The 27553-nt window shown below is 50.8% G+C and overlaps 1 protein-coding gene across 3 annotated transcripts in view; it reads right to left on the bottom strand.

The window, feature by feature from the left end:
• Positions 1 to 27553, bottom strand: part of PHACTR3 (phosphatase and actin regulator 3) — a 221463-nt gene that overhangs the window by 50223 nt on the left and 143687 nt on the right. For all 3 annotated transcript variants that reach the window (XM_045070476.1, XM_004759959.3, XM_004759960.3), the window contains exons 5-7: positions 19001 to 19213; positions 13887 to 14061; positions 12857 to 13104 (exon numbers count right to left, since the gene is read on the bottom strand). In XM_045070476.1, coding sequence (XP_044926411.1) covers positions 12857 to 13104; positions 13887 to 14061; positions 19001 to 19213 — 636 coding nt within the window. The remainder of the gene's footprint in view (positions 1 to 12856; positions 13105 to 13886; positions 14062 to 19000; positions 19214 to 27553) is intronic.

The following is a 27553-nucleotide window of genomic DNA, read 5'->3' as shown; positions in this document are numbered from 1 at the left end:
GACTTCTATAACACAGAGAAATAGACTTAGGCAAAATGAGGACACAGAGGAATATGTCCCAAATGAAAGAACAAGACAAAACCACAACAAGAGACCTAAGTGAAATGGATATAAATAATATCCCTGGATAGAGAATTTAAACTAATGATCATAAAGGCACTCCCTGAACTTGAGAAAAGAGTGGAGGATATCGGTGGACCCTTAACAAAGAGATTTTAAAAATAACCAATCAGAGATGAATACAATAAATGAAATAAAAAATACACCAGATGGAACAAACAGCAGGTCAAGAGAAGCAGAAGAACAAATCAGTAGCCTGGAAGACAGAATAGTAGAAAGTAATCAAGCTGAGCAGATGAGAGAAAAACAAAAAAATTTGCAAAATGAGAATAGACTCAGGGAACTCAGTGACATTATCAAGCATAGTAACAATCATATTATAGGCATCCCTGCAGAAGAAAGAGAAAAGTGGGCAGGAAATATATTTGAAGAAATAATCATTGAAAATGTCCATAATCTGAAGAAGGAAATAGACATCCAGGTCCAGGAGGCACAGATAACCCCCAAAAAATCAACCCAAGGAGGACCACACCAAGACACACAGTAAAATGACAAAAAAATAGTGAAAGAGAATTTTTAAATAATAAGAGAAAAGAAGACAGTTACATACAGGGGGAACCACATAAGGATAACTGCTGATTTTATAGTAGAAATTTTGCAGGCCAGAAGACAGTGGCGTGCTATATTCAAAATGCTAAAAGGAAGAAATCTGCAGCCAAGAATATCCAGCAAGGCTATCATTCAGAACAAGAGGGAGAGATAAAGAGTTTACCAGACAAACAAAGGTTAAAGGACTTTGTCACTGTTAAACCAGTCCTGCAGGAAACGTTAAAGGGGACTCTTGGAGTGGAAAGGAAAGACTCTAAGTAAAGTAGGAGTACTTTACTTTTTACTGCAGAAAAGCAGTAAAAATGAGTCAAGGGACTTACAAAAGGGTGTAAAGTTTGACACCATATACTTAAGACATGGCAGGGAAAGGAGTAAAGAATGGATTCAAAGTTAAGTGGCTATCAACTTAATATACTGTACTATACGCAGAAGATGTTATATACAAGCTTAATGGTCACCATAAATCAAAACCAAGTAATAGCTCCGCAAACAATGAGGAGAAACAAACTCAAGTGTATCACTAAAGAAAGCCAAATAATCATGAGAAAAGACAGAAAGGAGAACAAGAAAACAAAGGAAGAGAAAAGAACTATAAAAACACCCACAAAACAAGTAGCAAAATGGAAATAAATATACTATCAATAATTACACTGACTGTAAGTGGACAAAATGCTCTAATCAAAAGACATAGGGTGACAGAATGGATTAAAAAAACAAAAACAAAAACAAGATCCATCTTACTGCTGCCTACAAGAGACTCATTTCAGACCTAGACTCCTGCAGACTGAAAGTGAAGGAATGGAGGAACATGTATCATACAAATGGATGTGATAAAAAAGCTGGGGTAGCGATACTTTTATCAGACAAACAGATTTTAAAACAAAGACGGTAATAAGAGATGAAGAAAAACACTATATAATCATAAAGGGGACAATTCAGCAAGAAGATATGACAATTGTAAATATTCATGCACCCAACATGGGAGCACCCCAATACATAAAACAAACATAAAGGAACTATTTGATAATACAATAATAATAGGGGACTTTAACACCCCACTTACATCAATGGACAGATCATCTGAATGGAAAAAACCAACAAGGGAATGACTTTGAATGACACACTGTACCAAGGTGAATTTAACAGATATATTCAAAACATTCTATGCTAAAACAGCAAAAGACATGTTTTTTTTAAATGCACGTGGGACCTTTTCCAGAACAGATCACATATTAGGGCCACAAAACCAGTCTCAACAAATTCAAAAAGATCAAAGTCATACCATGCATCTTTTCTGACCACGATGATACAAAAATAGAAGCCAACCAGAAGAGAAGATCTGGAAAAAGCTCAAACATACGGAGGTTAAATAACATGCCACTAAACAATGACCAGATCAACTAGGAAATAAAGGAAATTAAAAAGGACACAGAAATAAATAAAAATGAAAACAAAACTATCCAAAATCTTTGGGATGCAGCAAAGTTCTAAGAGGGAAGTTTATAACAATACAGGTGTACCTCAAAAAGAAAAATCTCAAACAACCTAAACTTATATATAAATGAGCTACAAGAAGAAGAGCAAAACCCAAAACTGGTAGAAGAAAAGAAGTAATAAAGATTAGAGCGGAAATAAATGAGATGGAAACTAAAAACAAAAATTAGAAAAAAACAATGGAATGGATCAATGAAACTAGGAGCTGGTTCTTTGAAAGATCAACAAAATTGGTAAACCTCTACCCAGACTCATTAAAAGAAAAAAAAAAGGACTCAAAATCAGAAATGACAGAGGAGAAATAACTGAATAACAGAAACACAAAGGACTCTAAAAGGATATTACAAAAAATTATATGCTAACAAACTGGATAGCCTAGAGGAAACGGATAAATTCCTAGAAACATATAACTTCCCAAAACTGAATCAGGAAGAAAAAGAAAATCTGAACAGATTACTAGCAAGGACATTGAATCAGTAACCAAAACACTCCTGACAAACAAAAGCTCAGAAAAAGATGGTTTCATAGGTGAATTCTACCATACGTTTGAAGAAGAGTATTCTTTCTCCTCAAACTACTCCAGAAAATAGAAGTGGAGGATAGCTTACAAATTCTTTCTAGGAGACCATCATTATCCTGACACCAAAACAGATAAAGACACATAGGCCTATATTGCTATGAACACAGATGCTAACATCCTCAACAAAATATTAACTAACCAAATCCAACAATACATTAAAAAAAATCAATCACCATTTAAAAAGTACAACATCTGTTCAGGGTTAAAAAAACAAAAACAAAAAAAAAAACACCACAACCCTCAGTAGGGACACCTGTGTGGATTAGTTGGTTAAGCATCTTGATTTTGGCTCAGGTCATAATCTAAAGGTCATGAGATGGAGCCCCACAATGAGCTCTACACTCAGCACAGACTCTGATTGACCCTGTCTCTCTGCTCCTCCTCCTCACCACAAGCTCTCTGTCAAATAAATAAATAAATCTTAAAAAAAAAAAAAAACTCAACAAAGTTTAGAGGGAACATACCTCAACATAGACCTTATATGAAACAAAGACTTTATATGAAAACCCACAGTGAACATCATACTCAATGGGGAGAAAATGAGAGTTTTTCCCCTAAGGTCAGAAGGAAAACAGGGATATCCACTCTCACCACTTTCTTCAACATAGTACTGGAAGTCCTAGCCACAGCAATCAGACAACAAAGAAATAAAAGGCATCCAAATTGATAAGGAAGAAGTAAAACTTTCCCTATTTGCAGATGACATTATACTATATAGGTGAAACCATAGAGACACCATAAAAAAAACTACTAAAACTAATATATGAATTCATTAAGGTCACAGAATACAAAAACCAATGCACAGAAATCTGCTGCAATTTGATACCCTAATAATGATGTACTGGAAAGAGAAATTAAGAAAACAACACCATTTACAATTTCATCAAAGATAATAAAAAGCCTAGGAATAAAATTAACCAAGGAGGTAGAAACCCTGTACTCCAAAAACTAATAACTGGCCACAGCAACTTCTTACTAGACATGTCTCCAAAGGCAAGGGAATCAAAAGCAAAAATGAACTTCTAGGACTTCATCAAGATGAAAAATTTCTGCAAAGCAAAGGTAACACTCAACAAAACTAAGAGGTAACCAACAGAATGGGAGAAGATATTCACAAATGATATTACAGATAAAGGGGTGGTATCCAAGTTCTAATAGGAACTTCTCAAGCTCAATATCCAAACAACAAATAATCCGGTCAAAAAATGGGCAGAAAATATGGATACTTCTCCAAAGAAGACACACAAATGGCCAACAGTCACATGAAAAAATGTTCAAGATCACTAGCCATCAGGGTAATACAAATCAAAACCACAATGAGATACAACCTTACACCAGTCGGAATGGCCAAAATTAACAAGATAGGAAACAACAAATGTTGGCCAGGATGTGGAGAAAGGGGAACCCTCCTATACTGTTGATGGGAGTGCAAGCTGGTGCAGCCACTCTGGAAAACAGTATGGAGGTTCCTCAAGATGTTAAAAATAGAACTACCCTAAGACCCAGTAATTGCACTACTGGGTATTCAATCCAAAGATACAAATGTAGTGAAAAGAAGGGGCACATGAACCCAAATGTTCATAGCAGCAAAGTCTATAATAGCCAAACTGTGGAAGGAGCTGAGACACCCTTCAACAGATGAATGGATAAAGAAGATATGGTCCATAATTACAATGGAATATTACTCAGTCATCAGAAAGGACGAATACCTACCATTTGCATCAACATGGATGGAACTAGAGGAGGACGTTGAGTGAAGTCAAGCAGAGAAAGACAATTATCATATGGTTTCACTCAGACGTGGAACATAAGGAATAGAGCGGAGGACCATAGGGGAAGGGGAAAAAATACTGAATAGGAAGAATCAGAGAGGGAGACAAACCATGAGAGACTCTGAACTCCAGGAAACAAACAGAGGATTACAGAAGGGGTGTGGGATGGGGTAGTGGGTGATGGGTACTAAGGAGGGTACGTGTTGTGATGAGCACTGGGTGTTATACGCAACTAATGAGTCATTGAACACTATATCAAAAACTAATGATGTACTACTATATATTGGCTAATTGAACATAATGAGAAAAAAAATTGAAGATGACACAAACAAATGAAAAGACATTTCTTGCTCATGGATTGGAAGAAGAAACAATGTTAAAATGTCCATACTACCCAAAGCAGCCTACAGACTTAATGCAATCCCTGTCAAAATACAAACAGCATTTTTCACAAATCTAGAACCTTCCTAAAATTTGTACGGAACTGCAGAAGACCCTGAGGACACAAAGCAATCTTGGAAAAGAAACAGGAAGCTGAAGGCATGACAATTCCAGATTTCAAGATCTATTACCAAGAGGTAGTATCTAAAACAGTATGGTACTGGCACAGAAAGAGACACATTAATCAATGAAACAGAAAAGAAAACCCAGAAATAAACATGCAATTATATGGTTAATCTTAACAAAGAAGGCAAGAATGTGGAATGGGAAAAAGAGTGTCTTCAACATACGGTATTGAGAAAACTGGAGCGCTCCATGCAAAAGAATGAAACTGGACCACTTTCTCAAACCACAACAACACACTGGAAATGGATTAGGGACCTAACTGTAAGACCTGAAAGCATAAAAATCCTAGAAGAGAACACAGGCAGTAATTTCTCTGACATTGGCCATACCCACATTTTTCTAGATAGGTCTCCTAAGGCAAGTGAAACAGTAGCAAAATAAACTATTGGGACTGCATCAATATAAAAAGCTTCTGCCCAGCAAAGGAAAACACAACAAAGCAAAAGATAACTTGCTGAATGGGAGAAGGTATTTGCCAATGACATATCTCATAAAAGGTTAGTGTCTAAAATATAGACTTACACAATCCAACACCAAAAAGTCAATCCAATTAAAAAATAGGTAGATGACATGAACATTTTTCAAAAAAAGACTAAGAAATGGCCAATAGATAACATGAAAAGATGTTCAACACCACTCATCATCAGGGAATGCAAGTCAAAACCATGTCAAGATAACACTTCACATCTGTTAGGATGGTTAAAATAACAAATAAAAAATCAATTGGTGAGGATGTGGAGAAAAAGGAACTCTCACACACTGCTTGAGAATGCAAACTGGTGCAGCCACTGTGGAAGACACTATGGAAGGTCCTCCACAACCGAAAAATAGATCTACCATAAGATCCAGTAATTGCACTACTCTTTACCCAAAGAACACAAAAAATACTATTTTTGAGAGGGTACATGCATCCTTATGTTTACTGCAACATTATTTATAATAACCAAATCACAGAAGCAGTCCAAAGTGTCCATCAACAGATGCATAAAGAAGTTATATGTATGCAATGAATGTTACTCAGTCATCAAAAAGAACGAAATCTTAACCCTCTGCAACAAAATGGATGGAACTAGGGGATATAATGCTAAGTGCAATAAGTCAAACAGAGAAAGACAAATACTGTATGACTTCACTCATGTGTGGAATTTAAGAAACAAAATAAATGAACAAAGGAAAAAAAGGAGACAGAAAAATAGACTCTTGACTCTAAGATTGAGTGGATGGCTACCAGTGGGGGGTGGATGGGGATGTGGGTGAAACAGGTGATGGGGATTGAGGAGGGCACCTGTGAGGAGCACCGGTGACGTATAGGAGTGTTGAATCATTATACTGTCCACCTGCAACTGATATAATACTGTATATTAACTATAGTGGAATTAAAATTAAGAAAATAGAAGCACAAATGGTAGAAGAGAAGAACAAAGAACAAGGACAATAAACAGAAAACAATAATAAATGTGGTAGAAATTCACCCATCTACATTACCAATCCCTTTTAATGTCAATGGCCTAAATATGCCAATTAAAAGGCAGAGGTTGTCAGAGTAGATTAAAAAAATAAAAAATTCGGGCGCCTGGGTGGCTCAGTGGGTTAAGCCGCTGCCTTCGGCTTGGGTCATGATCTCAGGGTCCTGGGATTGAGTCCCGCGTCGGGTTCTCTGCTCAGTAGGGAGCCTGCTTCCTCCTCTCTCTCTCTCTGCCTGCCTCTCTGCCTGCTTGTGATCTCTCTCTCTGTCAAATAAATAAATAAAATATTAAAAAAAAATAAGACAACTCTATGTTGTCTAAAGAAACTACTTCAGATATAAAGACACAGAGAGATTCAGATGGATGGACATAGACAAATATACCCTGAAAACACAAATCTAAATAAAACAGGAGTACCTACTTTAATTTTAGAAGAGCATATTTGAAAGCAAGGAAGGTTGTCGGGCATTCTACAGGATGAAGAATGTGTAACAGTTCCTAACAAGTTTGCATCTAACAACAGCATGTCAAACTGTGTGACAAAAACAGAACTGCAAAGAGAAGTAGGTGAGCACATTATTGTAATTAAGACTCCAACACCCCTCTCTCAGAAGTGGGCAGACCCAGGAATGGAAAATCAGTGAGGACTTGGTTGAACCCCACACCCGTGCCAACCAACTGGGTGTAAATGACACCCACAGACTAGTTCATCCAGCAAGAGCAGAACACACATTGTTCTCAAGATCACACGGAATATTCACCAAGATATACCACATTCCAGGCCATAACACACACCCTTACAAATTTAAAAGACTAGAAACTAAACACTGTCTGCTCCCAGATCACAATGCAATTAAACCAGCAATCAGTAACAGAATAGCACCTGGAAAATCCCAATACACATGAAGGGTAAACAACACATATCTAAACAACACATGAGTCAAAGAAGAAATCTCAACAGAGATTTTTAAATATTTTGAATTAAATAAAAATGAAAATGCAACTTATCAAAATTTGTGAGATGCAGTAAAAGCAGAGCTTGGAGGAAAATTTATAGCACTGAATGCATGGATTAGAAGAGAAAAAAGATCTAAGATCAGTAATCTAAATTTCCACCTTAGGAAACTAGGAAAAGAAGAACAAATTAAATCCAGAGCAAGAAGAAGGAAAGAAGTAAGAATCAGAGCAGGAATCGGTGATATCTGAAACAGCAAATCAAAGGAGAAAAAAAAAATCAATGAAACCAAAAGATGTCTCTTTGACAAGATCAATAAAATTATTAACCTCCAGCCAGGATAATTAAGGAAAAAAGATAGAGACCACAAATTACTAATATCAGAAATGAAAGAAGAGACATCACTACAGATCCCACGGACATTAATTAAAAGAATAAAGAAATACTATGAACAGCTCCATTCCCACAGAATTCATAACCTAGAAGAAATGGACAATTCCTTGAAAGACACAATCTGTCCAAAATCACAAGAATAAACAGATTTTCTGAACAGGCTTATATCTAAGATATTGAATCAGTAATTAATAACCTTCCAAACAGAAAAGCACTAGGCTAAGATGATCTCACTGGTGAATTCTACTGAAATTTTAAGAAAATTATACCAATTCTCTGCAATCTCTTGGGAAGGACAGAAGCTGAAGATAGGAGGCTAACTCCTTCTGAGACCAGCATTACCCTAATACCAAAACCAGACAAAGACAATACAGAAAAAAAAAAAAAAAAAACCCCACTCTAAACCAATATCTCTCATGAACACAGATGCAAAAATCTTCAGTAATATATTAAGAACAATTATTTAAATGGTTAAATAAGTTTTAGGGTGACCCCTGACTGGGTGGCTCAGTCAGTTAAGCATCTGACTCTTGATCTCAGCTCAGGCCCTGATCTCAGGACCATGAGTTCAAGCCCAGCAGTGGGCTCTACATTGGGTATAGAGCCTACTTAAAAAAGTTTAAAAATGCTAAGTTGTTAAATTTTAAATGTTTATATTAAAGTGAAATATTAAAATTCTAAATTAAATAAATTTTAATTAGCAAATTAGCTAGATATGGACATCATTTTTATTCAAAAAAAAAAAAGAAGAAGAAGAAGAATCTTGAGGTACCTGTGTTGCTCAGTCGTTAAGCATCTGTGTTCAGCTCAGGTCATTATCTCAGTGTCCCGGGATTGAGCCCCATATCGGGCTCCCTGCTCCACGGGAAGCCTCTTTCTCCCTCTCCCACTCCCCCTGTTTGTGTTCCTCTCTCGCTGTCTCTATCAAATAAACAAATAATCTATTAAAAACCAATTAATTTAAAAAAAGAATCAACACAGGCCATATAACCATCACAAAATAGGTCATGCACCTAAATGTAAAATTCGAAATGATAAAACTCTTAGAGGATAACATGAGAAAAACCTAAGTGAGCTTGAGTATGGTGAATCCTTTTCAGATACACTGCCCAAAGCACAGACCAGGATAAAAATAATCAACAATGTTGACTCGATTAGAAACTTCTGCTCTTTGACAGACAGCATCAAGAGAGTAAGACAAGACACAGAGCAGGAGGAAATATTTGTACAAGTTACATCTGATAGAGGAAGGCCATCCAAAATATAAACAACTCTTAACACTCAACCCTAAGAAAACAGATAATCTGATTAAAAAACAGGTCCAAAACCTTGACACCTCACCAGTGAAGATCGACAAGCAGCAAGTGAGCGTGCGGAGAGTTGCTCCACATCACAGGTCATTGGGGGGACGCAAATTAAAACAATGACATCGCACCACACACCTCTGAGAAGGGCCAGAATCCAGAGCGTTGACCATACCGGATGCTGGCGAGGACATGGGGCAGCGGGAGCTCACTCATGCTGCTGGGAATCAAAATGGCACAGACACTTGGGAAGACAGTTTGATGGTTTCTTACAAACTAAGCATAGTCCTACCACACCAATCTAGCAATCTCAATCCTTGGTATTTACCCAAAGGAGGTGAAAATCATGCCCACAAGAGAAATTTCACAGGAGTTTTTATAGCAGCTTTACTCATAGTTACCAAAACCTGGAAGGAACCAAGATGTCCCTCAGAAGGGGATGGATAAACAGCCATCCGTCCAGACAGTGGGACAACGGAGTATTATTCAGCACTAAAAGGAAATGAACTCTCCAGCCATGAAGATACGGAGGAAACCTGACTGCATATTACTAAGTGAAAGAAACCAGTCTGGAAAGGAGACTCACTATACGATTCCAAATCTATGTGACATTCTTGAAAAGTAAAACTGCGGACAATAAAAAAGATGAGTGGTTGCGGGGTGGGAGGGATGCACAGGGGAACCATGGAGGAGTTCTGGAGCAGTGAAAATTCTCTGAATGACATCATTCAAGTCCTGGTACATTTGTCTAAACCCACAGAAGGCACAACATCGAGAGAGAACCCTTTGGGGGGACGAGGGGTCCGTAGGTTCATCATTTATCACAAATGCACCACTGCGGTGAGCGACACTCGTAACAGGGGGGCCACGCAGGGCACAGGGCTGGGGAGACCCATGGAAGTCTCTGTAACTTTCTCTTGATTTTCCTGTGAACCTACAACTACTTTTTAAAAATTAAATCCTAAAAATTCGCCTTTGATGAACCCGAGAACATTCTCGGTGTCCTGTTTTTACCCAGCACTGACGGCACACCCCATGAAGGTTCCTGAGCCCACCACAGGACAGCCTGTCACATATCTCTCTGTGTTGACCAAGACACTTCATTGTCATGGAAATCCAACTGTCAGACTCCGAGTACGACAGGTGCACTGTTTCACTACAAAGAGTCACGTGGGACAGTCTTCCGGCTGATTCATGAGGTAACCTGCCTGGGGTGAGGCCACCACCAGCTCTAAGAAATAGAATTCTCTCGCTGATGTGTAGGACGTCACCTCACTAGAGAACCCTGGGTGTCACATCCTTGGAATGTTCATGTGGGACATGACAATGCCCGGGACACTTCTTGAACCCGAGAGAAGCAAACAGCTGACCCTTGTCACTACTGTCCTACCAGGCAAAGCAGACTACTTTCAGGGACCCTGCCTGCTGTAACTGTCCTTCTAAAAGTAACACTTCTAGACTTTTCTAGAACCAAAATAGAATTTTTTTTCTTCAAGTACTTTATCGGAGAAGTCCTTGGAAAGAATAAGACACACAGGGGAATGTATAAAAGCAAGGAACCCACTTTCCACACTGGATTTCCACTTTGGGAGCCCCGCATCAGGCACCCGGCAGGAACACCCGGAGGCTCGACTGGCATTAGACTAGACTCTCCAGACATTCCTGACGGCGTGTAAGGCAAGCCCAGCCCACAACAGGTTGCACGGGGAACTGTCCAGAACACTGGCGGGCACGGAGGAGGGGCCAGACGTGCAGACACTTGTCTCCGGGTTTGCAGAAACAGTGAAGTGCAGCACGTTCCTGGGCAGCGTGGGGTGAGCCTGCGCACGTTAGCAACAGTGTTTCCAGAAGGAGTTCTCCCCTCGCTGTGTCCATCAGAACGCGACGGCTCAGCCAGGAGCATGTTCTGCCATCGGGAGTGACTGGCAGAGATGGTGACCCCAAGACATGTGTACCCTGTCTCTGTGAATGCGACCTTATTTGGGAAAAAAGGCGATTTGTTTTTCTAGATGTAATTAAGGATGTCAAAATGAGGAGATGCACCCATGATTACGCAGATGAGCCCTACATCGAGTGACTAGGGGCCCCACCATAAAAGGAGAAGGCGTGTCTATGGCCGCACCACCTTGAACATGCTCTGTCTCGTGCGATCTCGGCAGCCAAGCAGGATCGGGCCTGGTTCGTACTTGGATGGGAGAAAGGGAGAGGATCCAGGGAGAAGAGGAGAAAGGGAGGCGACCGCGGACACTGCGGGGAGCCGCTGCCGAGCCCAGGAGAGCCTCGAGCCGCCAGCAGCTGAGGGGCAGACAGAATCCAGCCCCGGAGCTGGAGGGAGCGTGGCCCAGGGGGGTGGAGGTCAGACGTCCTGCTGAACACCCTCCAAGGCACAGGACACGTCCCCAGCGTCCCTGGTGCTGAGCCTGGGGGACACCTGCACCAGACTGGCTTCCCCACTTTCACCAGCCATTCTCAGAGATCTCCCGCGGGACCCCCTCCCTCAGAGGCTGACAGGTGTTCGAGGAAGAGAGTTCTGGGGCCGGGGGAGCTGGGGGAAGTCCACAGGCTCAGGCTCCTGTGATGCATCCGGAGGCCCTTGGCCAGGGGCTGGCTCCATGTTTCTGGCTCAGCGATCAAAGCCAGCCTCTTCCCAGCACCCAGAACCCTGGAGCTCCTCACATGCGCTGGCACCCCCTCCCGGAAATGCCTCGCTGGCCACGGTGGGAAAGGCTCAGAGGTATGTGGAGGGACAGGACGGCTGACAGCCAGGGCTGCCCTCTGACACCTCACGTAACCAGGTCATGGTGCCGATGCCCGCATCCCTCCAGGACCAGCCAGGGCTAAGGTCAACATCAGCCCCTTCCCCATCTGCCACCAGACACCCAAGGAAAAAGCAAGTTGCTGGGCTGGGTCCCTGGTGCCTCTACCCAGAGCTCTGCCCACGGTGGTGACAGTCAGCATCAGACCGAGCCTCAGGCAAGGAGCGGGCGCTGTCCCCTCTCCGTGCTCCCTTAGCCTGGCTGGCACCTCCTCTCCCTTCACCACTGTGGGGAGGGGGGCTGCGATGCTGTATCTCCCTGAGCCCATGTCCTCAAGGCAGGACAGAGCACGCCCTCTGACCTCCGGAGCACACTGGGGGGACAGAGCTGGAGCTGAGCCTCTGCTGGCCTCCGGAATGTGTGTTCCCACAGCAGTAGGCGCCGGCCGGAGGGCACGACTTCGGGGATGGCCGCTGGACTCTGGCCCTCTCTCCCTCCTCCTTCCGCCGCAGCTCGCTCTCCTGGCACAATTTTTGCAGCTCGCTCTCCTGGCACAGTTTTTGCTCTATTTCCCAAACACTGGACCTCAGAGTAGCACCTGTACTTCTGTGCGCGGGGTCTCCCTGAGCAGCCCGCTCTCGAACTTACTACCGAGCCTCTTCTAGGTGTTTTCAAAGACATTCAAAAATGACGATGCAGTTACCAAAGTAAAACGGGTCCACTCAGCACCCCCTAGTCCCTGCCAGGGCCTGTCCGCTCAGGAGCATCCCCCTCCCATCGCCCAGGGGGCAGGCCCTTGGCCGCCCCTCCCCCCTGGAGCCTGAATTCCCCCCCACCCCCGCCACCCCCCCCTCCGGCCCGAGACCCCGCCCCGCCCTGCTGGCTCCCACAGCTCCGCACCAGAGATGATGGAGTCGTTCAGCGCCTCTTCGTCCTGATACACCAGCAGGTCGTCCTTGAGTTCCGAGTTCACGATCAAGTTCTCCTTGTTCTCCTCCGACCCTCTGGCGGCGGCCCGCTTGCTCTCCGAGACCCCATCGAAGCTCCAGGCCTCCTCCCTCTCCTTGGCCCGCTCCACGCTGGACGTTCTCGACAGGCGGATGTCCGCCCGCTTCTTCGGGGACGCCTTACTGTCCCTTCCTTGGAAACTGAATCAGAAGACGGTTGGGGTTGGACGCTGTCCGCCTCCGCGCAGAACCCAGCCCAGCCGACCCGGGGGCTTGTGAGGAGACTGCAAAGGTGGCCCCCAAATGCGCGCGGCACCCAGTTTCTGTCCGAAGGCATGGGACGAGCAGCCCCAGGGGCGCACAGGCTCCGGCTGTGGACAACGCGCGGTGCGGGGCGGAGCGGGGAGGGACGCAGACGGGCAACCACACTCCGCACCGCACAGTTCGGGCTCCGGGACGACCCGGGATCAGGCAAGGGCGCTGCGCTCCAGCGGCGTTTCTGCCCAGCCCTACGGGCGTCCCGTTACCTGTCCGCTTTGCCCTCTATCAACCACTTCTTCTTCTCTGTGTAGGGACATGTGAGACCAAAGGTAAAACTAGAAGCTTCAAGAGCAGGCTTAATTATCCTCCTGCCTAATGAAACCTGCAAGTCTTCAGGGTCCGGGGGCAGTGTGACAGCTGCTTCTCTTCCACAGGCGCGCCTGCCCTCCCTGGGCCCCCCGGGGAGAAACCCAGGGGCTCTATGGCCAGGCTCCCACCCAGAATGTCCTCCCCCAAAATGTGACAACCAAGACCAGAGCCCGGTAGGAAATCAAAAGGTGGGGTTCTTGTCCAAAAATTCACAATTTCAAGACTGTGACAGCAGTGAACAGAGACCAGTCCAGCGGGGTGTGTGTGTGTGTGTGACTACACAGGTGCGCAGTACAAGGCTGACGGGGATCCGGGCACCCAGGTCTCTGTACCAGCAGGGCAGAGGGCCTCACCTGTCCTGGCGATGCTTGGTGGCCAGCGCCCTGTGCAGCTCCTCAATGACACGGCTGGGGGGCAGCGGCCGGTGGACAGTGGTGAGATGTGGAGACCCCGTGGGCGTGGACAGCTGTCCTCGGAGGGGAGGGTCAGCGCTCTTCCCACCAGGGCCTTGGAAGAGCGCAGTCTGGCCTGGAGTGTGAGAGGGACCAGCGGGAACGTGAGTCTCTGGGAGCGGGGAGGAAGGAGTCTGCAAAAGACAGGAGCCCAGGAGCAGAGGACACAGCCCCTGGCCGGGGGACCCTCACACCCTGTTCAGATGTTGTGCCAGGTCCCCTGCCCCCAGAGCCAGAGCCAGGGCTCACCCCTGTCCAGATCCACCCATGGGTCCTCCGGCCTCCAACCCTGGGAGCTGAGTTCCACCGGCTCCCGGCAAGGTCTCAGGCACAGGCCACCCTCCTTCCTGAAGCTCTGCTACAGATCTGGCTTCCCGAAGCCACACTTCCTATAGTGGGAACCAGCACAGTTCCCCCAGCTCGGCAGGGGTCGCTCAGCCTGGACCTACCAGTGTCCCTGCTTCCTCACATCTCCTCCCAACCCTCCCCGCGTACCTCACCCGGTGGGAGCATTAGGAAGGCGAGCAGCTCCCATTTTCCTCGGCACAGCATCTAGGCTCCCGGCCTAGTTCCAGGGCCCCATAGGCTGCCCCGCTCGGTGCTCTGGCTTCATCTCCTCCGCTATCCCCATCAAGCTCTTTTCACTCTAGGACAGGAGGATCTTTCCAGTCCTTGAGGAAACCACACGCTCTACTCTGAGCCTTTGCATAATCTGTTCCCTTTTCCTGGAATGCTTTTCCCTTCCCCTGTCTGCACCAATCTCACTTCCTTGGGGAGACCTTCTGTGAATCCCCACCCTTGTGCAGAGTCCACCATACCAGGAATCAAGGCAGCCCTGACACCCTCTCTTCCCGCTTGGCATGAATTCCTTCATCGGGTCTGTCCTTCTCCTGACTGCGCCTCTGGGCAGGGCTGGCATCTGCCTTTCCTACTGCCGTACCCCCAGGCCTGGCACTTGATACATGTGCAACAGACATTCATTTACATGAAACAAGTCTGAAGACTCAGAAAAGAGCTGCTCAAGTCCATCCTAAGAATGTGAGGCTTCCCTCCCTAAGAGCTACTTTCGGAATGCTCACTGCAAGCCCTGCACAGCATCGGGGGCTCAGGGCAGCCGAAAGCAGGGGTTTGCTCATTACATAGATCTGGCCTCCGGTCTCCATCGGCTACTTACCAGCTGGAAGAGCCCCCCCACCCAGCCACCCAGGCAAGCCCCCTGAACTCTCAAAGCCTCAGCCTTCTTATCTGTTAAATGGGCCAAGAGCTCCCTGACAGGGCAGCAGGAGCCTGGCAGCTGGGGTGGGGGGTGGGGGCTGGCATGTGTTACGTGTTCGTACACAGACTCGCTCCCAGACTGGTCTCTGCAGACACAGCCTCCAGGCTCCATCAATTTGTTTGATGGGGTACAAACAAACCAACTCCCTTTTCAGCCTCAGCAGGAAGAGAGAGACACACACAGATCTAAGCCACTCCGTAAAAGACAAAGCCTTTCTGACACAATCCTAGAAGGTGGACGGTGACAATAAACACACACACACGCGCGCGCGCACGCCTAGAAGGAAAACTTTAAGTCTCACTGAAACATGTCATTTCTACTTCTTCACAAGCACCAACAGCCCAGGCCTTGTTCTCAATGGGCCTCGAGGCCGGTCGGGCGGAGCCAGGAAGGAAAGGCAGACAGAAAGCCAACACAAGGGTTTTAGGGAGAGATGGGCTCAGGCCAGGGCTGTGGGAGCAGGTGGGCTGGTGACAGGGCTCAGGTGAGGCTTCTCAGCAGGACCCTCTTAGCGGATGGACGGCACCCAAGGGATGACACGGTGCCAGCCAGAGTCCGACAGAGCAGGTGGGGGCTCTACCGTGAGTGTGGCCCACAGACCATCCCAGCTGTCCGCACTCCGCTAGCTCATCCCCGCCAGCCTCCGTCCCTGCTGGTCCTGGGGACCACACCCCAAGGAGGTGATGCCCTGCTGTTGCCTGGAATCCTTACTCCACACCTTCTAGGAAGGCGTCCCCAGCCCAGGGAGATGGAGGCGACGTGCGCTGCCTGGGCTCACTCAGCCGGGACTCTGAGGGGGTCTCCACACCCCACCAACCACGGGCGCACGGAGTGAGTGCTTCCCCCATGCCGCTCTGCTGACCCCTTTCCCGGCCCACCTCCCCCAGCCTGGCCAGGGCGCCTCTCGCCCTCCCCGTGTCTCAGGTGTGGAACCAGGCTCCGAAGCCAACTCCGAGTTGTGCCTCCAGGGTGTGGCAGGGGCTGGGACTGGGACGCGTCTGAGTGTAGCTGGCAGAGGCTACGGGACCCCCGTGTGGAGGGGCAGCTGTGCCCCAGCTGGGCAGGGGCAGCTCTGCCCTGAGGGGGGTTCACTCACACGGGGCCCAGGTCCAGGCAGGTGAGACACAGGTGAGTCAATGGACCTAACGCAGTTCCTACAAACAGGGGCGAGGTTTTCGGCCAGCGAGAGCACATGCCCACCTTTTCGGGGCTGCTGGGACTCGGGGCTGCGGACAGGAAGACTGGTCAAGGGGAGCCCAACACGCGGATGACGGGTAAAGTTTACGTGGTTTCCCATGTTAATATTTAACACTTAAACGTATGTGAACGTTTAAAATGCTGGCAACCCATTAAAACAACTTAAACCCCAAACAGACCCAGCAGAGCAAGTCTGTGAGTGGCCTGGGGGCGTGGAGACGATTCCCGACCTCCGTCGCAGACAAGAAAGCGTCTCCTAGGGACTGGGCTTGTACCTGCTGTCCCCCTGGGTCCCAGCTAAGCCCGGGTCAGGGGCCTTCCTCTGCTGCCACCCAGCGCCACACGCTGAAGCTTCCCCCAAAAGAAGAGGAAGAGGTAGAAGGGAGAAAACAGACACGTCACCAAAATGCATTCTCGGCGGTTAAAAAGCACCAAAGCCGCCCGCCTGTGCTGTCGCGGCTCCTAGTCCCGCCCCCATGTCAATCCCCCCTATGTTCTGGAGCTCCTTGGAAGCAGAGGGCGGAAGTCGGGGTGCTGAACCTGAGGCCCTGAACCAGAATTTCGGCTGTGAGAGCAAGCAGTCGCCATAGGGGAGCGTGTGGCCCGCGGCCGGGTCCGTCCCGAGCACGGTGGACACGGGTCATCTCGGGCTGTGAGCTACCCCGGGACCAGAGCGAACTGCAGGTGAGCCAGAAGAAAACGTGCTGGACAGTGCCCGGTCGGATGGATTTCCAGCGGTTTCAGGTCGCCACGGGTGGAGAAGAAATTGATCACAGGACAGGAGCAAGACACAGGACCATGAGAGCCTGATCAACGCTTTCATCTGGGGACCCTATCGCCGGCAACCTGCAGGCCTGGACTCCTTCCAGAGATGCAGAAGCAGGCGGGTGAGGCTCGGGACATGCATCTGCTCCACCGACTGTAGCCACGTGCACTCACTGAGCACCTGCTGTATGCCTGGTGGGGTCCCAGGCGGGCGAGGCTCGGGACATGCATCTGCTCCACCGACTGTAGCCGCGTGCACTCACTGAGCACCTGCTGTATGCCTGGTGGGGGTCCCAGGTTGCTGTCTGGGATCTGGTGGGGGGCCGGTGGGGTCCTAGGCTGCAGTCACCAAATCCCACCAACGGGGTAGCTCAGAACAGCAAGACTTCATTCTCTTGTGGTTGTCGGGGCCAGAAGTCCAAGACCCAGGGGTCAGGAGGACTAGAGGCTTCTGAGGGCTGAGTGGGAAACATGCCAGCCTCCCTCCAGCTCCTGGTGGCCACTGGCCAGCCTTACCATGCCCTGGCTTGCAAACAGGTCACTCTGACCTCTGTCTCCCCCTCATCTTCTGTGTCCTTTTCTGTCACTTGTAAGGACGTTCTCACTGGATTCGGGGCCCACATGAAGGCAGGATGATTTCTTCTTGTTCCTGATGTAATTATGTCTGCAAAGACCCTTTGCCAGAGAAAGCCACTTCCTGAGGTTCCAGATAGAAGTGAATTTTGAGGGGACACTGTTCAACCCTTGGGGCAAGGTGAAGGGATGTGGCGGGTGCCAGAAGGCAAGGTGCACGTTGCTGCGGGGCGGGGGTCGGCACTGCCGGGGGAAGCAAGGAGAAGAATGCTATGGCGGGGCTGGGGGTGTCACAAGCCTCAGGCCCAGAAGTGGGGTCGAGTCTCCATTAGCCATGGGACCCGGGGCATGTTGCCGGAGCCCCCGAGCCTCTGTCTCTTTAACTATGAATTGAGCACACACCCCCTCCCCCGAGAGGCTGGCACGCGCATTAGGAACAGGCGATGTGTACCCGGGCCTCCTTGTGACCCAGCAAGAGGGACAGAGCGGCAAGGAGAGCCGAGGTCAGAGCCGCTCAGGTCGGCCATCCGCGTGCTCTCCTGGCCCGCGACCCGAGGCAGCGGGGGATCATCTACTCTTCGGGAGAGTCACCTCTTACGAAAGGACCTGCTTTCCCTCGAGACCAGGCTTGTCTCCTGTTTCTACCCGTGATGGCACAAGAAATGCCCAAACTCCAAAAGCCAATGTTTCCACGTCTGGGATTATTCAGCCAGTGTGGCCAACGCTACGGAAGCCGATGCCTTTCGGGGCCTCCGCCCGGCCGTGCTCCCCTCTCGGATCTCCGCCCGACAGGCCAGTGTTTATGTCTGGTTCTGCCCTGCAGGACGGAGCTCACGGGGGAGACGAGACCGTGAGAGAGAAAGACGGAGGGAGAGGAGGGCACGGAGCAGAGGACACCTGAGCACCCAGGCGGACAGACAGACAGTCCTCATTCTGGGGGCGGCTGCACCTTCCGCATGAGGCTCTAGAAGACACCTTGTATCCCAGCTGACAGACTGCCCCATTCGCTCGAGGGAGCCCAAGGGGTCGACGCCTGACAACCAGAGCTCCTTGCTAAGAACTGCCTCCTGCCTCCCGTTCTGCTCCCCAGACCCGCCCAGAGCCCAGACCCCAAAAGCAAAGTGTGAGAGCCCGCCCGCCGTGGCAGCCCCCCAGGCCGAGAGCATGCGCTGATGAATGGAAGGACGTGTACCTGCGGACCCACCTGTGACGTTTTTCGTGGTTTGGGAGCCTGCCTTGGGCGGTGGGGTGGGCAACAGCGGGGGGCTGGGGAGTTGGCCCACGGATCTCTCCGGGGCTCTGGGAGGACTGTCCAGGGAGTCAGACCCAGCTGCGGCTTGAGAGGGCTCGTCCGTGGTTGGCGGGAGGCTGCCGGCGGCGTCTGCTTCTTCACCTCTGGATGCGGACGGCATCTTGGCTGGTTCAAAGGCAAAACAGCATTGATAAGCTACTCTTCCTCCGGCCAGGGCGGACGTGAGCGAGGACAGTAAGGAGGCTTGGGCTGGGTGGGACTGCAACAGGCACAGCGGACAGAGGGGAAACTTCGCCTATAGATAGACCTGACTTGTGGTGAGTTCAGAGGTCAATGAACTGTTGGAAGTCAAAAGGGGGAAGTGGGGAGGGACCGAAGGGGAGGAGGGGAAGGGGAAGGAGGAACTTCGAGAGCGCAGGTAGTTCCGTACTTTCCCCACGCGGCCGGTGGCGCCAAAGTCCGGGCTCCCACCTGACCAGGGCATGGCGACGGCCACAGGATTCGGAAGGAGACATGCCCAGGCTCCCATCAGCTGCTGCACTGCGATCCCGGTAATTCACTAAAACCCCCTGGGCCTCCTTTTACCCACAGGTGACATCTGATGACAAACACCAGGAGTCCCCCATGGGGTCGCTGCAGGGGTTAAACAGGAAGTAACGATGAGATGAGCAGCTCAGCAGCTACTGACTTTGCGGGTCTGGTTTTCCACAGCCCCGGGCCCTGGCATGGAGGTCCCAGCAGGTGGCACGGGAGGCCGGGCGGTCCAGCGGTGAGGAAGAGTCCGCCTGCTCAGAGCCCTGCGGCCGCTCCCGCTCCTTCCTGCTGCTCCCTGAGCACCAGCCCAGCCTGTCCCAGTCCATGTTCACGTCTCCCTTCATCCGGATCAAGTTCTACCGATCATCACGACACCACCTACCCCACAGGCACCCCCAAGTCCTCTGCCCCACTTCCTTTCCATTTAGCTCCCTCATGAGGCCTCTGCCCCCAGGTCCCGCCCCGTGAGTACTGCAGGAGAAAGATGATAGAGGAGCCCCAGTGTCCACCACTGTCGGCTCAGCTCTGCCTCAGACTCCTCCCCCCAGCTCCTCACCTTCCTCCTCCCCTGGGGAAACGGAGGCCTTCAGTTGGGGGTGGGGCACACTTCTTGGCTGCCTGACTCAAACACAATGGTCCCTGAAACCCCATATTGCCTCCCTCTTCCCTGATACAGGATCCCTGTGCCCACCCGAGATCCCAGCGCTCCCTGCCTTCTCGGAACACACCCAAGATGCCCAGTACGATGCCTGTATACATCTCACCTTTTTTTTTTTTTTTTTTAAAGACCAGCTGAGGAGGAGGACACAAACACTCATCAGAAACAGCTTGGTAGAGCTGGTCCTAAAGTCACAGTGAGGGTCATGCGTCAGGCAGAGTCCCGAAGGGCGGGGCGCTGTCCGCGGTGCTGAACACACAGCGCTGGCCAAACTTCACAAGTGGACACTGCACATTCCACGGGTCCCATGTCATTACCATTTCTGTCTTTTAACTCTCCATGGCTGACTCCATGGCTGGGACACTCTCGTGGCACAACACGGATAGGCCAGTTTCTGGGCCCTAGGGGTCTGGACAAGGTGAGCAGTGTATGACCTGGCCGCAGTTGTTCCCTTGGCTGTGCTGCCAAGGAAAAGGTTAACAGGAAGACTGAGCAGCCTAGGTCAGGGTCCCCACACCTGTGTCAGCCAGGGCAGGTCCACTTGGTATGTCTCAGCTGTCCTCAGTTCAATGTGTTTCTCTTTAGCTTCCAGACACCTGTCCCTGGTCCCCTCCATCATGCTGACCACAAATGCTCAGTCTCTCACCAGCATACATAGGCTGCCCAGGACCCAGCCCTCAGGCAACAGCTCTAACTCTCCCATCCTGTCCTCTGGCTTCAGAATCAATCCCATCTTTCTGTCAACCCTTGACCTTCCCTCCAAGCTCCAGACTCGTACATTATCAACCACTGTGACATCTCCATCTGAAGGTCAGAAAGACAAAATGAAACATTCCCAAACCCATCTCTTGATTTCCCAGGGGAAAGCCTTCCCGAGGCTTCCCTCTCCCACACTTGTCCATCCATCATCCATCCACCCATCTTGCAAATGTCCTGAAACATTTGCAATCCTGAAACTATTACAGGGTCCAGGCAGCCTTCCAGGAGCCACAGACACAGCACTAAAGCAGACAGATCCTTCACCAGGCTTCCTACACACCAGCTGAGCAGCCACACTGGACACCCAATGCCTTGGCCCTTGTATGTAATTCACAGATCAATCCTGGCTGGTCTACTTCCAAAATAACTCCCAGCCACGTCCACTTTCCTCCCTGTGCAAGCTTCCACAGCCTCTGCCTGGTCTCCAGGCAGCAATGGTCTCCAGGGCTCTCTTCCTTCCTGCTATGCAGCCTGCCCCAAATCCATTATTGAAACCAGGGGTTGGTAAACTTTTTCCATAAAGGGTTTTGCAGGCCAGAGTGTCTCTGTTGGTGCAGCAGAGTCCAGAAGGCTGACCAATTCAAACAGCAAAACTTCCCTGCCTGTGCCCAGAGTGGGTATGTGCCACAATAGAACCTTCTGAGATGCTGGACAGGTTTCCTCCCTGTCCCTTTCAGTAGGCCACCAACCATGTGTGGCCAATGAGCAACTGACAAGTGGCCAGTGTGACTGGGAAGCTGATTTTTTTAAATTTCATTTAGTTTTAATTAATTTAAGTAGTCATGCAGCCACTGAGTACTGCGCTACACAGGGCAGCTGCAGACTTCTGGGAGGGAGTCAATGGTCACAGCCCCTACCCCCTCAACCAGAGAGAGATGCAGGGTGAGCTTCTAACAGCTCTATGGAAGTCCTCCCTCCCCACCAGCCCAAGGTGACATGTAGGTCCCCCTCTTCTGCTCTGACAGCCCCAGGACCCAATACACCAGCAGGTCTCACCAAACCCCCCCAACATCTCCCCACAGAGCTCATCCAAGCTGATCACACACAGTCCCCGATGTCCCCGATCCTGATCTGTCTGGGGCTCCCCAGGCTGGGAAAGAGATGCCCCCAACACCTTCAGCCTACACCTTTCCCCTACAGATCACGTGAGTGTGCAGCCACCATTATAGTTTGCAATCATGTTGAAATCGGAACATTAAATGAGAATTTAAACGTTAAGTCAGAATCCGTTAATGTCTTAGTTGCTAAGTCAGGAAAAAAAAAATGAAGACAATGTCCGCTTTCCCACCTTCCCCATGTCTGGGATCCTGCCCCGGGGCTGTTCGTGCTCGCTCCCGCCAGCAGAGGTCGCTGCTCACCCGCTGCGCCCTCAACCAGCGCTCCCGTGTCATGCTGCAAACCTCCGGGTAGAGGATGAACGGGAGGGACGAAGCTGAGCCAAGTTCGCACACCCGGGACTTAACAGCACATTTTACCAAATTATTCCATGACTTCCGTGTCCCCCCACGTACTTTCTTAGGCAGCATCTGATAAACTTTTTGTTGACGTCCAGGGACAGAGTCCGTATTTTAGGCTTGGCAGGCAAAAGACAAGAGAATTGCACGGACACTGAGCTCCACGCTGCCCGTCAGCCTGGGAGTGCTGTCCAGGTGGTGGGCATCCTTTGAGCCCATTTGTCACCCGCTAGAGACATTCCAAGACCAGGAGTGACCAGTGTGACAGGAAGGTCCTGGTGGGCTGGGGGACAGCTGCTGTGTCCAGTTCCACTGCACCCTAATGACACATGGCATGTCCTTGGTCTCAGCTGGACAGCTGGTCTGAGGGGCTGAGCCCAGGTTCTAAGCAGTGGGGAAGTGTGGCCACCGGTCAGGGAGAGGAGGTCTCCGCTTGGACTCTGGGTTAACGGTGGTGGCACACTCGAGCGCGCCGTCAGACACAGGTGGCAGCCAGGTCTGACCTAGAGCCTCCACGTCACCACCCCCACCTCTACTTCAGAAAAAACCCACACTCCTGAACATTCCAGAAGCGGGCGGAAGGTGTATCCCCTGCTTGCCGCTAGTTTGGGCTGCAGAATGTCACGGACAAAAGCATGTCTGGAGATCAAGCTGCAGCTGGCCACTTCCGGGCTCTGTGGTCTTGGATGAACAACAATCTCTCTGGGCCTCTGCTTTCTCAGCTTTAAAAAAAAAAAAAAAAAAAAAAGCCGGGTTTTAAGGAAATATGATGAACAAAGTACATCCTTCCTGAAGGCCACTTTCCTTTTTAACTAGTACACTCACAGGCACGCCAGAGCTCAGCCCCTGCCAGCCACAGAAACACAGAACAGTCACCCGTCCCGTTCAAAGCCAAAACAACAGATCCTTCTCGATTTTTTTAGGAAATGCTATGTTGCTGCTATAACAGCATCCGCATAAAACCAAGAAAAGCAAAATCACCCTAAATACAAGGGTCCGAAGACAACCCCAACCACCAAACTCAAACTGAGGGTCAAAGAAAACAATGGTCAGAATCTTTGTGACGTTTGGAGGGAACCCCCACCGCTCCCCTCTGAACCCACACAGCAGCTGGGAGCCTGTGAAAACCACACACCCAGCTGGGGTGTTCCCACCCGGCCAAGGAGTGCTGCCTCTGAAGCTGGGAGCTTCTTGACACACGTGTGGCCCTTCCCTCTCCCCCGCAAAGTCTGCAGAAGTCCGCTGTTTACAAAAAAAAAAAAAAAAAAAAAAAAAAAAAAAAAAAGCTAACCCTCCAGGACACAGTGAACAGCACAGAAGTCCCCAGGGGGTTCCTGGGGACACAAGGCCATCCCATTCTGGGCTGCTGGACATTTCCATGAACTTCCTGGATCCAAGAAAAAAGCCCAGCCCCTGCCCTGGGTTCGAGCTCTGCCCTGCTACAGTCGCTGCTCAATCCGGGTTTCTCTGTGAGGCATCACTGACAGCACAGAGGGACGGGCCACAAGCAGGTGCCTCCGTCGGGTGCTGACATGAAGGAGACAAGACTTGGTGTAGGGACAAGACTGATAGGCGAAGAGAGTCAGATCACAGCCGCCCGCCCACCCGAGCTCTGCCTCAGGCCCTGCAGACCTGGGACCCCATGGTGTCTTAACTACAGCAGCCGCCCTTATCTGTGGGAGACACGTTCCAGAACCCCCTGGATGCCTAGAACCACAGAGAACGCCGAAGCTGACAGGTCCCGAGTCTTCTTCTCCAGGTGCCTGTCGGATACGTGCAATTCACAGCCAGGGAGAGTCACAATAACTCGCAGAACAGAACCGTGATAACCACGTCCTGGAGAAAAGGGTCTGTGAACGTGGTCGCTCTCTCAGAAGATCTCACTGGGCTGTGCTCACCCTTCTTGTGACGGGAGAGGATATGAGCCGACGCGAGGAGATGCGGTGAGGGGAAGGCCGCGGGCCTGGGACTGAGCACTCGGTCACCGTTGACTGACTGACATGTCAGGAGGAAATGCACCTGCTTCCAGACAGCGGCTGGCAGTGGGGAACTGAGGCCACGGATGGAGGCAGGGGCCACTGCATTCGCCACATGAGGATGTCCTGTGGCAGCTCAGGTGGCTCCACAGACCAGGCTCTTGCCCTCCACAGGATGGGCCGGGCGAGGGCGGACAGGTGGGCCGTGCAGGGGTACGGCCCGCGGCCACGGCTGCAGTAGAACACCAGACCTGGGGTGGGTGGGGTGGCACTGATGGTTGGAAAGAAGCCAGCTGTGCATGAAGATTTGGGTGAAATCTTGTTTTTAAATGCTGACTTGCAATTTTTTAAGCAGTGAGTTTAAAGTCTGTTAGATATAACGTGCTCCCTCCCCGAAGGGCTTTGCTCGAGGCCAGGCTTCTCCACAGCGACCTGGGGCCCCAGGGGCAGCCAGGGCTCCTGATGCAGAGCTCCAGGCCCCAGGGCTGCCCAAGACCCCGGCGGTGACCTCCCTCCCCTGCTCAGTAGCAAAATGCAGGTGGACCCACATCCTCAGACCTGTGCGGGCAGCTGGGTCCTGTGTGCTATGTGCATTCGTCCCTGAGAGAGGCTTTTACTCTAAGGACCACGAGAACCATTACCAGCGGCAAGCACTTACAGAGTCCTTGGGGTGTGTCAGGACAGAGTCGGGATTCCTGAGGATTCCCTCATTTTAGCAACCCTGAGAGGTGGTGTGGTCTTGTCCTCATTTACAGTTGAGAACACAGCTCAGAGAGGTTGAGTGACTTATCCGCCGTCACACAGCCAAGCCGAGCGTTCAGCCACGTCTCAAGGCCGGATTGGCCGGAAATCAAGCACGTTGCTGAGTTCCCTAACTCCATCCCCAGGTTACACGAGCTGGTGCGTCCGTAGTGCTTAGAACAGAGCCCTGCATACAACCTGCCCCCTTCAGACATTTCAGACTTTTCTCCATGTTCTGTACTTTGGTTTGCTGCATTTTCTGCTACATGAACTTACACTTTTCATTTTAACTTCTCTATTAGGACACAAACCTTTCACTACCCTCCACGAGAAACCCATTCGCCTCGTGCTAACCGAGAGCAAACATCACTGCTGAGTTTTCTAGCGCTTCTCCCGGTATCAACTGCATAAACTCTCTCTCCTGCCCCAGGGACTCAGGACCCCACGGAGGGCAGGAATGGGGGAGTCCAGTGGCTGGAGGAGGCCCCACACTGACCAGAGACGGTGGTCTCGCTCGCTCCCCAGGTGCTGGCCTGCCCTGCAGCCTGGTGCCCTCCCACAGGGCAAATCCCCTGGGCCCCCACCTCCCTCTCCATCCCCTCGGTTCCAACCGCCTTCAGCCTCTCTCTCCATCCTATCCTGGCTCTGACCACACGCACCGACACTGCGTTCCATGGAAGTGCCATGGTCTGCCCTGCTCCCCGGCTAACTGCAGCCCCTGAAACTCAGCCTGGGGGCTGCTTCTGGAGGGAAGGCTTGCGGGCAGAGCCTGTGCCTTCGTTCGCAAGTCTTCTGTGGCTGCTCCTGGGCTACACGGAGGAGGGAAGTGGTTTCATCAGGAACCTGACACAAAGGGGACAGACACTTCCGTGGCCTCGTGCAGAAGCAGCTTGCGGACCCTGTTTCCGGTCTCTGCAAGGTTCCTCCCCAGCTCAGGGATGCTCTTTCCTGCCCCCTCTGCCCGACCAATGCCTTTTCATCCCCAGCTCCCAGGCTCAGGGAGGAGCCCCGCGGGCACACCCACGGTCATGGACTTCGCTCAAGGGGGTCTGCAGGTTTGCTCACCTCCTCCCATGGCGCGGGGTCGGGTGAGGACGGGACCCAGATATGTTTGCCATTATGAGCCCCGACCGACAACACATCCTACTTGGAAGAAAGTCCTTAATACGAATCTGTGCTCTCCACAGACCAACCCTGCTCTTAAGAACCCCATCTCTAAACCAAGCGCACAGAGAAAGGAAGCAGCGAGGTTGGCGGGTGCTGAGGGACCGGGTGCAAAGAACCGGCCGCAGAGGAGCCCCGCCCCAGCAGGGAACCAGGAGCAGTACCCCGACAGAGCGAGGCTCTGTGGCCAAGGGCGGGGCTCGCCAGCCACCCCTCGGATGGAGTCTGAGGCCTGGGGACCCCGGGACAGTCCCAAAGGTCACAACCCTTCAGACCCCAAACTCCTACAACATCCCCAGGCTGGGGTGGAACCAGAGAGAGACACAGGCACCCCCAGGAAAGGCAGAGCAGAGCTCTTGGCTGGGGTCCGCCGACCCTCGAGGGGTTCCGCTGGCCAGGGCCATTGGGGAAACGCAGGGCTCTGGTGGCAGAGGAAGGCCACAGGGAAGAGACGCCCACCCGCCTCTGAAGCCTGAGAACCCGGCGGCCCGTCCACGCAGCCTGGACTTCCAGCTTCCCGCACGGGTAGAGACCAGGCCTGACGCGTTCATAGCTGCCAATGTCACGGGGGAAAAGCCCCCCCCACTCCCGCCCAACACATTTTTCCATAAAAAACTCCGCTCCCGGGTCCGAAGAAGAGCGCTGGGAGTTTCAAAGCACCAGGGGCTCCTGCATGGGCTCGCGTCGGGTGGCCACTCCACCGCCCATTCCTCCCCACCTGCTCCCTCAGCCGCGCCTGGCGGCCCACCGGCCCCAGCGAAGACCCGAGGCGACTCCTCTTACCTCCAAACAACCCTGAATAGGAACCACCGCCTTTCCCACCTCTTGGAGGCTAGAAGGGGGCTCCAAGCAGCACCCCCAGCACGCCCCACGGAGACGAGAGCTGAGAGAAGCATCCGGCACCCCAGCAGCACCCCCAGGCCCCGGGCGCTGTGTGGCAGGCACGGGCGACGGGCGCTGCCGGGGAGGCAGCCCCTGCGGAGGCTTTGGGCCACGAGGGAGGTCCCTCTTCCTCAACCTGCCCCACAGCCTGGGGCTCCACTAAGGTGCTCCCACTGGGCCCTGGCTCCCTTGGAGAGAATTTTCCCGTTCGGAAGTTCGCAGGGGCATGCAACCCTGTCCCAGGACGAATGAAACGGGGACGCCCCTGTGAACGTCTCCAGGCACCTACAACCTGCTGACTGTGCCAGGCTCGCCAAGACCAGGAGCGGAAAATGCT

The sequence above is a fragment of the Mustela putorius genome, unplaced genomic scaffold (genome assembly GCF_011764305.1).
Source record: "Mustela putorius furo isolate JIRA1106 unplaced genomic scaffold, ASM1176430v1.1 tig00003972_pilon_pilon_pilon, whole genome shotgun sequence".
NCBI lineage: Eukaryota > Metazoa > Chordata > Mammalia > Carnivora > Mustelidae > Mustela > Mustela putorius.
This window is presented reverse-complemented; position numbering and strand designations above follow the sequence as displayed.